Raw genomic sequence first — 16,306 nt, 5'->3', positions numbered from 1 at the left:
TTTGAAGATAATAAAATGTGAAGGAATCCAAGAATTTGCTCAGAAGAGTGGTATTGGAAATTCAGTAGTCACACAGAATCTAACTGTAGTATAAAGAACATGATTTGTCCATTGACTATTTGGAAGGCTGCGATAGGGAATGGTAAATGTGAATGTGGCTGATGTCTAGGGAACCCCTTATTTCTGAGTGCATCATCCCAGCTGCCAAGTTTGATACCAAAGGTTTAATGGTCCAGAATTGTTTCTTGTTGTAGGACAGAATTTTGGTTGTAGATTTTGGAAGAATGAATGCCAATGGATATACAGCACTTTGGGATAATGCAAAGCTTCCTAAACTATGCCAGTTTTATGAAACACAGTTGTGGCTCTTTTAAAATTATAGCACCAGTTCATACTCTAGGGACTATTGTGATATGGTTTGAGGAAAGCATGGAGAAACTTGTTATATTTATATAGAGACCAATCTGAAACCATGAGCATCTTTGGAACGAACTGGAATCTTTGATGTGGGCTGGACCAGTGCCACTACATCCAACAATGGTGACTGAAATGTTGGTCTTTTTGAAGTTAGAATGGTCCAAAATACTTATCACTATTACCAGAAAATATTTTCAAAAGAGTGAATAGTATGATCTGGGCTATAGAATGGCTCACACTCTATTCAGGATCCTACAGTTTTGGTTTCTCTGAAATCTAGTGCTGTCTCAATGCTGATTCCAACATTGTGTGTGCATGTTTAAAAGTTGAAAAAATTGATAAGAACAGTGAAATTTATTTGTTTGTTTGTTTATTTATTTTATTTTTTTGTGCAGATGAGGATATTCAAAATTTGATTATCAAATGTACATCATGTGGAAAACAAATTAATCATCATAGGCAAAAAAATGCACACCGACATCATCATCTTGGCGTTTTGGTTTGCAGTGTAAGTAGCTCATTAAACAGTAATATATATTTGAAAATGTGTTGAAATTGATTTGTAAGTGAATTCTCTAATTCAAGCTAACAAGTGTTAGAGATAATTCTTATTTTGCAAGTATGTATAAACATGCACATAATATCTATATTGTTGTTGTTGTTGTTATATGCCATCCAGTTGTTTTTGACTCTTGGTGATCCTGTGAACAAAGACTCTTCATCCCACTAGGCCTCTTGTCCTTTCTTTCAGCAATTGTAAGTTCAAGTTGGTAAGTTTTTTTATTTTCTCCATCCAACTCTTTTGTGGTCTTCCCCTTCTTCTCATTCCCCTCAATCTTCCCCAACATAACTGCCTTTTCCAATGATTCATCAACTCACATAATATGTCCAAAATACATCAACTTTTGTTTAGCGATCATCGCCTCCAAGTAACATTCTGTCTTTATACTCTCTGAAACCTTCTTATTGGCCATTCTTACAGTCCATGTGATTCTTAATAGTCTCCTCCACATCCATAATTCAAATGAATCAATTCATTTTCTGTCCCTCTTCTTAATAATCCAGCTTTCACATCCATACATCACTACATGAAATACCATTGCTTTGACAATTCTAACTTTTGTGGTCTTACTCGCACCTCTATCTTTCATAATTTTCGTCAGGTTTAATATATTTTATTTATTTTTTTTTTTAAACAAAAAAATCTATCCTTTTAATTTCATCTTCGCATTTACCAGCATTTCTGATTCTGGACCCCAGTAAATCATAACTTTCAACAATTCCTATTTTATCTCCCTCTATTATAAATTCATTTAAACTGTCAGATGCCATCACTTTTGTTTTGCTGATGTTTAAATTAAGCCCGGCTTTGTTACTTTCCCTCTTAACCAATAGAATTAACTGCTTCATATCTTTAGTTTCTGCTGTGAGGGTTGTATCGTTTACATTTCTTAAATTATTTTTCTGCCACCAATCTTAATTCAAGCTGAATCTTTGTCTAAGTTAACCATTCTCATAATATATTTACTATAAATATTAAAAAGATAGTGACAGTATGCAACCCTAACACATCCCTTTTTCCACTCGAACACTGTCTGTTTCTCCAGAGACTGTGATTGCATGGATTGTAGTCTGCTGTGATTCATACAATCAATAAAACAGATGAATACTTCTTTCTTAAATTCTCTTGCTTCTTTCCATAATCCATCTCATGTTTACTATTTGGTCTCCAGTTCCTCTCCTAAAGCTTTCCTGTTCTTGTGGCAGTTTTCTATTCACATATAGCTCCAGCCTTTGTTGGATCTATATACATACATATATTATGTATATAGATATATACATATATATAAGTGTATGTTGGTACTAGATTAAGTTATTCCCAAATAGTAAACAATAGTGTTTATTTATACTTTATCCATATTTTTACTTTATTTTTACTTCATCATCAAATTCCTGCCATGCTCAAGGGGTGTACAGGATATGATAGTACTACATGAAAAATTTACATCATTACTAACTTCCTATCTACAATTTTCCTCCAAATCAGTCTGTTACTTGTCAAGACTCCAACATTATCAGATCTTATATTTCTGTCCTCTAAGGCACTTTTTACCGTATCAATCCACCTATATCTTGGTCTTCCTCTGGGTCGTTTTCCTGCCAACATGGCAGAGAACACTTGTTTTGCCAATCTTTCCTAGCCCATTCTGTTTAAATGACTATACCATCTGAGATTAGCTCTGCTAACGCATTCCTGGATGCTGACAATGTCAAGTTCTTACCTAATATCCTAATTTTTAATATGATACCATTGATGCCATCTGTTCACATCTCTAATCTTTCTCAGGACTCTCATATCTGAGGTCACTACTCTTTGGTCAAGTGTTTTACTTCTGACCCAGTTCTCAGATCCATAAGTTAAAGCTGGTTTGAACACTGTCTTATATACAGCCAATTTAGTGTTCCGACTAATTTTTCTCTTATTCCATATGTAATTATTCAACTGACTTCTTACCATACCAGCTTTGTTGATTCTGTTGTCTATTTCTATATTTAATTTACCATCTTCACTAAAAATCGTGCCTAAGTAGCTAAAATGTTTGAGGTTCTCCATTCACAACACAGTTGACATTTTCAATGATTCTGCCTATTTTCATTGTCTTTGTCTTTTTATTGCTGACCTTCATACCATATCTATTACAACAGTTATTCAATTCAGTCAAAGAATCTTGCAGACTTGTAGCAGATTTTTTTTACTTTATTTTACTTTATTTTTACTTTGTTTATTTATACTTTATCTGTGCTTTATATATATTTTTATCTATATACTTTATTTATATTTTTACACTATCTGACTAGTGTCCTTATTTAATCTTATTAGGTACTCTTATGGCATTGCTACATCATAAAACATAATATGTACACAATAAAAATTAAAATTATGTACATAGAATAATAATGTAGATCACAGCATCGAACACATTAATCCACTGTATTAAGGAATCCCTAATCTGTATACTATCCTGTAGTGCAGGGCTTCCCAAAGTTTTATGGTTCGAGACCAACTTTTGAAAATGATAATTTTTCGTAACCCACACTTGTAATGCATCTTTTAAAAGGGGGGGGGGTTTGAATAAAAAATATCGCTTTACTACTGTTACATTTTTCATTGAATAATCTTAATCAATATATCATCATCATGCCTATCAAAGATTTAGGCCTTGAGTGGCCTGTTCTGGCATTAGAAGTCATCGTTGAATCTTTTATGAGGATGTCCTGGTTTTCTTTTTCCTAATGACTTGTACTTTAAGGCTTGTTTTGGTAATTTTTCTGTTTTCATTCTTTGAATGTGTTCCATCCATTTATGTTTATATTTTTAAATTTTTTTATTACTTATTACTGGTTTTATTCTTTCATAATTTCTTCGCTTCTTTTGTGATTAAATAGAGTATACTTTGCAGTTTTTTTTGCATAAACTTCATTTCAGCTGTTATTAATCTTTGTTTATCTTTTTGTTTTATTTTCCAGATTTCACTTCCATACAATAGGACTGGTAGGGCTAATGTATTGTATACTTTCAGTCTGTTTGTTTTGAACTAGGTTTGGTTTAAATATAAAGTTAATTATACCTGTTATTTTTAAATATTTCACAATTTTTACGTTTATATCTTTTTCATTTTCATATGTAATCATACATCCTAGGTAATTAAATGAATTCACCTGTTCTAAGATCTTGTTATCTAATACTATTTTAGTTCTTACTGGATCTTGTCCTTTAAAGGCCATCATTTTTTCTGTTAATATTATCATTCCATAATCTTTGGTTATCTCATTTAAATTTAAAATATCTTTCTGTAAGTTATCTTCAGAATTGGTAATTATTATTTGGTTCTCAGCAAAAAGGAGAGCATTTATGTTCACAGTAGGAGAAAGTTTAATACCTTGATGGAAATTTTTATTCCATTTTATTATTATTTCATTTAGGTAAATATTAAAAAAGTTGCTGAGAGGGGACATCCCTGTTGGACTCCTTGGTTTATCTCTCTTGTATATGATAGCTCATGATTTAATCTTATTTGTATTTGATTATTTTCATATATACTTATGATGGCTTTTAGGATATTATTTGGTATTTGTCTTTCTTTTAATATGTTAAAAAAAATGCTTCTTTTAATTTTGTTGAATGCTTTTTCAAAGTCAATAAATGTAATGTGTGTTTCTAATTGTATTCTCTGCTTTTCTCTATTATTAATTTTAGGCAAAAGGCTGGGTCTATACATGACGTCCATTTCTAAATCCATTCTCCACTTCTAAAATAGTTTTCAGAATATTTTATTAGTTTGTTATTTAAAATTCTGCTATATATTTTGTAACAGGAATTTAGTATACTTATGCTCTATAGTTTTAAGGGTCATCTCTACTACCTTTTTTTAAAGATAGGAATCACAATTGCTTTTTTCCATTCTATTGGGGAGTAACCATTTGAATAGATTTAATTTAAAAATAATAGGAGTCTTTCTTTGAACCTTGTTCCTGCATATTTATATACTTCTGAACCTAGCTTATCTTCTCCAGGTGACTTTCCGTTTCTTGTTTCTTTCAGGCTGATTTTTAATTCTTCTTTAGTTTTTTCATTTTTATTAACTGTTTGCCAGTTATCTTTTTTTTTTTTAAATATTTATCTGTCCACAATTCTGTATAGAAATTCCTCTAATTTCAATTCAGTGTTTAATTTTATGTTTTCTTTAGCAATCAGTACTTAAATGTTCAAAATTTTATATACGGGGTGCATAAGGATCAAAGCTGTATAACTGAGAGGAGACCTCCACATAGCCTTTAAAGGAATGCAGAGTACCGACCAGGGCTTCTGACCTAATGTCCAATTTTCAGCTTCTCATGGTGCACTCCATTGGGTATCTACCTAGATGCTGAATGAACAAGGATAGGCTGGCTGTTTGGGATTCAGCTGACCAAATTGCATTCTCATTGACTTAAACCAATATACAAAATGATGGAACAACATGACAAAATTTCATGCCAGCCGGGGCATCTCCTGATTAAATAAGGCCCTGGTTGTTTTTGCCAGGGAACCAGGGTGAACAGCAAAAAGTCAGCTACTGGAACAAATCTGAAAACAAACCCCAACTCAACATCACCAGAGTTAACGATCAGTACTATCAACGTAAGAAGCCTGAATGGCAAAGAAATGGAGCTAGCTGAGGAATTAGATAAGTACCAGATCGACATAATAGGGGTGACTGAAACAAAAAAGACAAAAACTGGTGAGATCTTTCTGAGCAATAAATACAAAATATTATATTCAGGCAATGACAATCAAGGAAAAGAAGGAGTAGCCATAGTATTCAACACAAAATATCAAGGCTAATCTTCTTGAATGGCAGTCAGTCTCAAGTAGAGTAATGTGGGCAAATATGAGATTGGGGAACTGGACAATGAGACTTATTTGTGCCTATGGTCCCACAGAAGGTTCTGCTAAAGTAGAAGTGGAGGAATTTTTGATGCTTTAGAGAAAGCAACTGACACAATTAAAAATGAAAAGTTGGTCCTTGTTGGGGATCAAAATAGCAGAGTAGGAAATGATTGTGAGACATACAAAAATATTTTGGGAAAATTTGGAAAAAAGAGCAAAGCTAATAATAATGGCAAATATCTGTTGGATTTCTGCTCAGGACATGGACTGGTTATTACTAACACCATGTTCCAACATAAATATGTGCACAAATTCACATGGAGAGAAGAGGCTAAGAATAAGAAAAGTCTCATTGACTATGTTATTGTTGATAGTGATGTTTTCTCCCTGGTGCAGGACACCAGAGTGTACAGAGGATTTGAAATTGGAAGTGATCACTATTTAGTCTTGAGCAGGTTAAATTGAATTTCATATTGAAAAGAATAACATGTAAGAAAGTTTTAAAGCGAATAAAAGTTGAGCAGCTCTCTCAGATGTGAGCTGTAGACTAAAATACAGAAAGATTAGTGAAGAAAAAATGAAAGAGTTTGGGAACAGGAACCAAACCTTGGAGATTCAGTGGCAAGCCTTGAAGAAAACGCTGATCGATTCAGCCAGAGAGGCATGTAGTGAAGTTGTCTGCAAGGATAGAAAAATCAGAACTCCATGGTGAAGGAAAAGAAGAAAGCATATCAAAAGTTCCTGGCAGATAAATCGGCTTTTGCTCTTAGAGAATACAGAGACAAATGTAAGAAAGCTATACACTGTGTAAAACTTGCTAAACAAATGTCATGGGAGGACAAAGAAAATAAATATCAACTTGGTAAGATATTTTGGAGATTGTTGAAGTTGCTTAGAAATGGAGGAATGTGTGCTGTAAAAGGAGTTTGAAGTAGCTTAGAAATGCAGGAAAATGAGTACTATAAAAGGAGTTACAGATGATAAAGGTGACATGAAAACAGGAGAAAAAGATATCCTTGAAGTATGTAGTAATTACTTTGAAAAATTGCTAAATTACCCAAGCAGTGATAGCACAGTGGTGAAAAACACTCAACAGGCATTCAGACAGGAATACATATGCATACTTGAAGTAGAAAAAGCCATGAAAGGGTTGAAGTGTGGAAAGGCAGCAGGAGTAGATGATATTCGACCAGTATGGTGGTATAAAAGTCTTACAGTGGCTGCACTGCATAGTTCAGGTGGTCTGGACACAGGGACGAATTTCCGATGATTGGAGTAGAGCTCTCATAGTATCCATATATAAAAAGGGAAATAAAACTGAATGTGAGAATTGCAGAGGTATTTCCCTACTAAGTGTTCCTGGCAAGATCTATGGAAGTATACTTGAGAAACGGTTGAGAAGAATTGTGGAAGAAAAGCTGGGTGAAGAATAAGCGGGATTCAGGCTAAATAGAGGCTGTCAGAATCAAATCTTCACTTTACGACAAATAGTCAAGAAAGCATGGGAATATAACAAAGATCTGTATTTAAGTTTTGTCGATCTGAAAAAGGCATATGACAAGGTACCAAGAGAGAAGCTATTCAATACGGTACAGTTATATGGTGTCAATGGGGCATTATATCAAGCAATACTTAGTCTTTATTTGAGTTGTAAGTCTGCAGTTAATGTGAGCTCTTTGCTTTATGATGACTATGTTAAACTTCTAAATAAATCCGCTACCAGTTTGCAAGATTCCCCTGACTAAATTGAATAACTGTTATAATAGATATGGTATGAAGGTCAGCAGTAAAAAGACAAAGACAATGAAAATAGGTAGAATCATTGAAAATGTCAACTGCATTGTGAACGGAGAACATGGGGAAGAAATAAAACATTTCAGCTACTTTGGCACGATTTTTAGTGAAGATGGTAAATTAAATATGGAAATTGACAACAGAATCAACAAAGCTGGTATGGTAGGAAGTCAATTGAATAAATTCATATGGAATAAGAGAGAATTATTCGGAACACTAAATTATACAATACAGTGTTCAAACCGATTTTAACTTATGGATTTGAGAGCTGGGTCAGAAGTAAAACACTTGACCAAGGACTAGAGACCGCAGATATGAGAGGCCTGAGAAAGATTAGAGGTGTGAACAGATGGCATCAATGGCAATATCATATTAAAAACCCAGGATATTAGGAAAGATTTTGACATTGTCAACATCCTGGAATGTGTTAGCAGAGCTAATCTCAGGTGGTATGGGCTTAAATAGAATGGGCGAGGAAAGATTGGCAAAACAAGTGTTCTCTGCCAGGTTGGCAGGAAAACGACCCAGAGGGAGACCAAGATATAGGTGGATTGATATGGTACAAAGTGCCTTAGACGATAGAAATATAAGATCTGATAATGTTGGAATCTTGACAAGTAACAGACTGATTTGGAGAAAATTTTTTAACATGAAGTTAGTAATGATGTAAATTTTTCATGTAGTACAATCATATCTTTTACATCCCTTGAGGGTACATGTGAGGAATTTGATGATGATGATTAATCTTATGTACATCGGGTCTTATTTTATATAAATCATGTTCTAAATTGATAACAAGTTTGTTTGATGATTCTCTGTCTTTTTCTGATTTCTCTTTTAACTATGGCTCTTATTCTTTTATGTTCTATTTCATCTTCTTATCTTTTACTACTTAACCATTTATGATATGCTCCTTTTTTTTTTTCATTTTGATTATTTCTTTCATTGTATCACTGCATATCTTCAGTTTTTTCTTTTATTGAATTTTTTGGTCTTTCCTAAGCTTTCATTTGCTGCTGTATTTAGTATCGTTTTTATATTAAGCCATTCTATTTCTTCATTTTGTTTTATTTTATCTAAATAGTGGTTAATTCTTTTTTTATATGCCCATTGTGTATTTGTGTCATTTAATAACCTAGTTTAAAAACAAATGTTTTAAATTTTCTTTCTGTTCTTGTTATTTGTAGCCATTTAGGTGGTAATCTTAATTTTATTTTAACGAGGAAGTGGTCACTACTTATTTTATATCCTCTGTGAACTAAAATCTAAAGAGAACTTTGTCTTTTCATTTAAGATAAAATAATCTAATATTGATTTCAATCCTCTTGCTGCCCAAGTATAATTATGCATGTCTTTATGTTTATAGAAAAAATGCATTATTTTAAGGTTATTATAAACTACAAAGTCGATCAATTTTTTAACCATTCCTGTTTAGAGTATGTTCTCCATTTCATCTCATTTTCCTTTTCCCTCTTTTACCTTGCAGTGTTGAGGGTTTTATTAATCATTGGACCTAAACCATTCACAGGATAAGGTGGTCAGCCCTATGCCCTTGTGTATTCTATGTCTATAGTGGTATTGAGTTCTCAAGGACGGTTTGCCTGCTTTGCGGGATGAAAAACTCCAGATAAACTGGGGAGAAAAACCCTACTGTCCACACCCACGACCAGCTAACTTGGCTATGGCTGAGAAAGATCCTTAAGCTCCTCGTGTCAACAACATGAATCAAACCTAGGACACTCCTTTCCCAGGCATATGGTTGCGATGTGCATAGCCACTCGGCTAACTGCGTGGACATGTTCTCCATATATTCCTATATTGTTATTAATTTTCGTGTTTCCAATTCTTGCATTTAAGTTTCCTGCTAATATTACATAATACTTTTTATTTATTTTACTTATATATATTTTGTAACTGATGATAAAATTCAGTATTATCCTGTTTTCTTCCTTCTTGGGCCTCTAAACCAATTATTGTTAATTAACTTCTGTCTATTTTTATTCTAGTTTCTATTATTCTTTCATTCCATAATTTATAATGTTTTAACTGTTTTGAGAGGGAGTTATGAATCCAAATCATAACACCTGCTTGTGCTCTTTGATCTCTGTCAACTCCACTATATCTTCATTTTTTTCTTTTCAGCCATTTTCTGTCCACTGCTGTACTAAGGCTTCCTCCAGTTCTTTCCACCTTGCTCTGTTCTTGGCAATCGTTGACCAATTTTTCCCAACAAATTTTGACAGTTCATCACTCCACCTTCTTTTAGGACATCCTCCGCCTCATTTCCCTTCTTTTGGGATCCAGTTCGTTACTATAATGGTCCATCGTGCATCTTCTCGCCCTGATAGATCTCCAGTCCATTTCCATTTTAGTCGCTTATGGTGAAGAATGATGTCAGTGATGTGAGTGGCTTGTTATTCAGGTGTTTCGCTTCTTATCTTTTAATGTGATGCCTAGCATCAACTTCTCCATTTTTTTTTTTGAGTTGTTGTTAGTTTATTTGCCAGCAACCAAGTTTCTCAGCCATATGTGATGACTAGAAGTATACACTGGTTAAATGTCTTCCTTTTTAAACAGAGTCGGACATCATTGTTTTGAAAAATGCTTTTCAATTTTCTGAATGCACCCCAGGCAGGTTGAACTCTCCTATTTATTTCCTTTTGGAGTCCACAGTTTAGATTAATGAGATGACCTAAGTATGCATATGAAGAGACTCTTTCCAAGAAATTGTTTTCTATTATTTTGTTTTTTGGTGTTACAAAATGATTAAACATGATTTTAATTTTTTCTATATTTATTTTTAGACCGACTTTTCTGCTTTCATGATATAGATCTTCTATCATTCTATTAAGGTCTTCTGGAGTGTTTGCAAAAATTATGATATCATCTGCATATCTTAGGTGTGTTAAGTTTCTGTTATTAATTTTTATACCAAGGTTTGTCCAGTTTGTATTATTAAATATTTCTTGAAGGACTGTTGTGAAGATTTTGGGTGATAGAGAGTCTCCTTGTCGGACATCTTTTTCAATTGATATTTTATTGCTACTCGTGTGAAGTTGGATTGTTGCTGTTGCAGTGAGGTATATTTCCTGGAGGAGGTCGATATATTCTCCAGTAACTCCGTGATTCTGGAGTGCTCTGATTATTGCATTAATTTTGATGGGATGGAATGCCTTTCATAATCAAAAAGGCTAGACAGAGAGGCAATTGGTTTTCTCCTGCGTTTTCTATTATTTGTTTTACTGCATGAATACGATCAACTGTGGAATCCTGCTTGTTCTACTGGTTGATTTGGGTCTAGAAGAGGGGGTTAACCTGTTTGTATTACTTTTATGAGAATTTTGTACAGATTGGAGAGACTACTACTTGGTCTATAGTTCTTTACTACTTCATTGTCCCCTTTTTTAAATAACAGTATCAGAGTAGCATTTTTCCAGTTTATTGGAATATTCCCCTCTTCTAGGCATAGATAATAGTAAGTTTGTGACATGGTGAATGATATTATTTCCTCTTCATTTAATTAATTCTGTGTGAATTAGATCTTCACCAGAACATTTTTCATTTATTTTAATGCTTGTTTTGTTTTATCTGAAGTGAATGGAGGATGAATTCTATATGCGATGGAAAGGAGTTATTTGTATTTGATTTATCTATTAAAGGATCACTATAAAGTTCTTTATAAAATTCTTCTCGTCTGCTTAGGATTTGTTTTGGTTCATTATTATAGTTCCATTCTTGTCTTTTATTGCAGTTATTTGACTTTTGCCAACTGATAAATGTTTTCTTAGTATTCTCATATTTTTATTGTTTTCAATTTTTATTTTATTTTTTTATTTTTTTAGTGTTATAAGATTTTATTTCATTTCTTATCTTTTTCATTATTGTTCTGCATATTCTATTTTAGAAATTAAGTTTTTGTCTTGTTTCATATTTCGTCTCTTTTTTAGTAGTTGTAAGGTTTCCTCTGAAAGTTTATGGTGTTTTTGTTGTTTGTTGCTTTTGAATGCGTTGGCTGCTGAGATTATTACTTCCGTTAGGTTTTTGCTTATTTTATTTATGTCTTCTACTTCAAATATATTTATTAAGTCTAGTTTTTGATTGAGTTTTTCTTCGTAATCCTTCTTCTTGTTTTCAATAAGTTTTAAGTCAAAACTTCTTGAATTTTTGTTGTTTAGCCATTTTATTCTTTCCAATTTGGGGTTTATTTTAATTTTGGCTCTCACCATTCGGTGGTCATTTCCTGTTTTTACTTGATTTAGTACTGATGTATTTTCAACTATTTCTTTATTGTTACACAGTATATAATTATTTCATAAAATACTTCTATCTCTTCAGTATGGGATGAGATGGGAGCATATATTTGGATGATTCTGATTTTAAGTTTGGAGTTTATTTTAAGTGTAATTTCTATTTTATTTCTCCATTTGGTCTTCTCCATGTCCATTTTCTTTTGAGAGTTTTCTTAAAAAAATGTGTTCATAATGTAGAGCTTGTTACTGATAGAGAATTCTGCAAGAGCCATTCCTGAGTTGCTGCTTATATCATATATGTATGGTGCTATTGTGTTTTTATTTGGTGAATGGGAATGACCTACTTTGGAGTTAAAATCATCCATTACTATAGTAGTTTTGATTTCTATTTCTTTTTTTTTTTGTCTAGAGTGTGCTGCAGTGAGTCATAAAATACTTCTATCTCTTCAGTATGGGATGAGATGGGAGCATATATTTGGATGATTCTGATTTTAAGTTTGGAGTTTATTTTAAGTGTAATTTCTATTATTCTTTTATCTGTATAATTGAATTCTTCTATAAGGTGTGCAATTGTTTTCTTAATTAGAAATCCAACTCCGTATTGTCCTTTAGTTTTCCCATAATAGTATAAGTAGTCTCCATTTTTTAGTATTATTAAATGTTCATCTTGCCTGCGAACTTTACTTAAACCTGTGATGTCCCATTTAATGTGTTTTAGTTCTTGCTGTAAGATGGTAAGGTCTTCCTCTTCTTTAAATGTTCGACAATTAAATGTTCCTATATGGAGGAAAAGAGTTGTATTGATTCCTGTTATGTTTATGAATTCTTTGGGCTATTCCAGTATTGCTTATTATTTGGGAAAGCTTCCCCACCGCATCATGCTCCGGTTTCCATAAATGGTTTCGATCATAGTAGTCATATAGTTGGGGAAATTTAGTCACATCCAGTGTTTGCCCATTCTGGCCATGGACTTTACTGCCTTTCTTTCTTTTTCTTGGCATTGTAGTGGAGGGGTTGTGGCCTAATCTCCCACGCTGGCCATATGACGTCTTGGGAGATGCATTTTATAGCTTTCTGCCAGCTCTTTGCTCAATATCAACTTTGTCATGGCTCATTACGACACCATGTTTCCGGGGGGGGGGGGGGAATCCACGTGGAGGCATGATACTAAGACTTCCTGGGTATGGCCCTCCAGACTTCACAGAAATATTGGCACAGACATCACTTCCATCAGGATTTGACCATGTTGTAGGTTGCCAGCCCACCACGGAAATCCATCCCAGGCTTAACTGTGCTCAACATGCTACAAGCATGACTGATGGCTAGTCAGCCAAGGTCCTAGTAGAAGAACACAGCTAATCTTCCCCCATATATCCACTATATTTATCACAGAAAAATTTTCAGTTCTCATTGGTCCTTTTAATTTCTTTCATTTAATATTTGGTCTTATTCTATTTCTTTATATGCTATTCCTCTTACATTCCAGTTTGCTATATGTATTATATTTTGTCGTTTCCATTTTTGTTTTACCTTTTCCGTTTCAGGGTCGTTTTTCAGATTCATTCTGATTACCTTTTTCTCTCTGCTTAAAAATAGAATAACGTTCTCCATGTCAGTTGATTAGCCTTCCAATGGATAGTCCAATGGTAGGGGACTGCTACTTTAATACTTCTGAAAGAGTTCCTCCAAATTTAAACCCATAGGAGGAATAGGGTATATTGAAGGGGAAAGAGTAGATTATAGTAGAAGTTTATAGTGGAGACATAGATATAAAGCCAGAAATGGAAAGACCCCCATGGCCTCAAGTACCTATAATAGCATAAGGGACATAAAATAAGAAGAGTTGGTTGATAAGGCCTTATAGGAAAGATTAAAGTGAGTGGATCTTCCTCAAAGTAGAGGATGAAGAGGATAAATCCAGCTAAGGGAGTGCCACTTCCCTTATAGTCAAGATGATTGCCCGTTATGGCCCTATTGGTCAGCGAGTCCTTATTCAGTATATTCGGATCACCCACCATATATACAGGGTGTTCGGGATAAATTTGACAGTTTCGTAAGGAAAAAGAAAATCTTCTTTGTATCTATTAAATTTAATGAATTGACAAAAAAACATTACAGGCAGAGTTAATTACAATACTATCAACAAGATTTACTCAAAATAACCACCATTAGCATCGATCACAGCTTCAATTCTGCTTCGGAACCTCGAACAAGCTGATGCTACAGTCTCCCTGGGAAGGGCCGCAAAAACTGTTTTAATTTTATCCATTAACTGGGCTTTTGTATTACTGGAAGTGCGATTGGTGTCTTTTTCAACTGCGCCCCATACAAAATAATCCATGGGGTTAAGGTCTGGGGAGTTTGGAGGCCAAACATTTGGACTGGTGAAGTCGTAGAAATTTTCAGACAACCATTTTTGACTTTTCCCAGAGGTGTGGCAAGGGGCCGAATCCTGCTGCCATACATACGGCCTACCATTGGCTACCCTTGTTATCCAGGGCTTGACTACAGTTAGCAACTCCACGAACAAAGCCCGAATTCCAATGCCAGGGTTCTTCAACACCTGTTCCTGCAGATTTGCGAGGAATTCTGCTGTACGAACGCAATCAGATCGTCTGCTAGGGATCTTTCTTCTTGCTACATCCTCGTAGTCACCATTGCAAGTCTCTAGTTCATGCCTGATTGTTTTTACTGTATTCAGGGAGCATTGGGCAGCAGTCGTAATATCCTTATTTTGATGGCGGGCACGAATCATCATGATACAAGTTATTCTCTTCCATGATTCAGGTGGGTTCCAGCTATCCATCCTTTCTGACATCTTGTATATGAATGAAGAAGGGTCCAAACTTTTAAATGAAGAGAAGTGTGTGTTAATACATGTAACTTACGGAAAAATATAATTAATTATAAATATGTCAAATTTATCCCGAACACCCTGTATGTTCCTCTTTTAAAAAATATGTGAAAAAAATTAAATATTTAAAAAATATTAATTTAAACTTTTTAAAATTTTTTACATAAATCCCTTTTAAAAAGGCTGAAAGGTATATAACTAGGAGGAACTCTCCCCCCCCCCCAGCCTTTTAAGGAATGCAAAGAATAACTAATATTTCTGAGACCTAATTGCCCAATCTTTACCTTTTTGTAGTTCATCCTGTTATTAGGTATCTATCTAGATACCGAATGAATGAGGATGAGTTGGCAATTTGGAATTTAGCCAGCCAAATGGTATTCCAGATTGGTTTTAAACTAAAAGACAATGATGATACAACAAGATGAAATGTCATGCAGCTGAGCCATCTCCTGGTTTAACAAACTCCCTGTTTTCATCAAGAACCGGTGTGAACAGTGAAAAGTACCAAAACAGGTTCCAACATAACATCGGTAGAATTCAAGATTAGGCATCATCAACATAAGTATCAATGGAAAAGAAGTGGATCTGGTAGCAGAATTAGAAAAGTACTGTGTCTAAAAAAAAAGGGCCACAACCCACACTAGTTTTGACCTTTATTGAGGTCTCTTCAGTGGGAGCCAGGCCCAAGTGGTTTACTCTGGATAAAAGTAATTTATCCAGAGTAATTTATTAAAAAAGGGTGGCACACCATTTGGCAACTCCTATAGGTAGAGATGACCTGCTAATGCTTCTGCCAAATGGTGTGCCACCCTTTTTATAAATTACTCTGGATAAATTACTTTCAGGCGCAAACTTTGTTTGCTCACACTTGGATAAAGGATTAAACTAAATTTATTATACTCTAACCAAGTGAAAAATAAACTTTCAACATCTTTCTCTATCCAGAGTAATTTATTAAAAAAGGGTGGCACACCATTTGGCAACTCCTATAGGTAGAGATGACCTGCTAATGCTTCTGCCTGGTATCTCCACTTGGGCCTGGCTCCCGCTGAAGAGACCTCAATAAAGGTCGAAACTAGTCTGGGTTGTGGCCCTTCCCTTAATGCATAACATTAGACATATCCGCAAGGAAATGTGTTTTGCATTATGGGAGATACTGAGATAGGAGTGTTGGTAGCTTGCTCCACCTTTGCAAGGAGTGCCCTGGTGTTGTACCACCTTACCCCATTCCTGAAGATACTTTCAGGCGCAAACTTTGTTTGCTCACACTTGGATAAAGGATTAAACTAAATTTATTATACTCTAACCAAGTGAAAAATAAACTTTTAAAGCTGCTGCGGTAGAAAGAGTTGAATGTGTGTGTTTTGAACTGATAGCCAAAACTGTATCAATTTTTTAATCAAAATTCATTTTCAATGAAGTGTCTTCGGGCTAAGTGTCTATATCTACCTTCATAGATATACCAGTAGCCACATCATCACTTCAATATGGATTCACAATCCAGGTGTTTTTCTCACAATTTTTCATTTCTTCTCTGAAATAATAAAACTTTCTTTCAAT

General features: G+C 34.2%; 1 protein-coding gene across 1 annotated transcript in view; it reads left to right on the top strand.

Annotated features, from left to right (window-relative positions):
- The window catches only part of LOC150105775 (uncharacterized), a 625,951-nt gene that overhangs the window by 96,673 nt on the left and 512,972 nt on the right, over positions 1-16,306 (top strand). Inside the window, exon 5 of the mRNA XM_090394343.1 lies at positions 813-925. Within this exon, the coding sequence (XP_090250469.1) occupies positions 813-925 (113 nt within the window). The remainder of the gene's footprint in view (positions 1-812; positions 926-16,306) is intronic.

This window comes from Typopeltis vanoorti, chromosome 6 (assembly GCF_054136105.1).
Source record: "Typopeltis vanoorti isolate ZY-2024b chromosome 6, IOZ_Tvanoo_1.0, whole genome shotgun sequence".
Classification (NCBI taxonomy): domain Eukaryota; kingdom Metazoa; phylum Arthropoda; class Arachnida; order Uropygi; family Thelyphonidae; genus Typopeltis; species Typopeltis vanoorti.
This window is presented reverse-complemented; position numbering and strand designations above follow the sequence as displayed.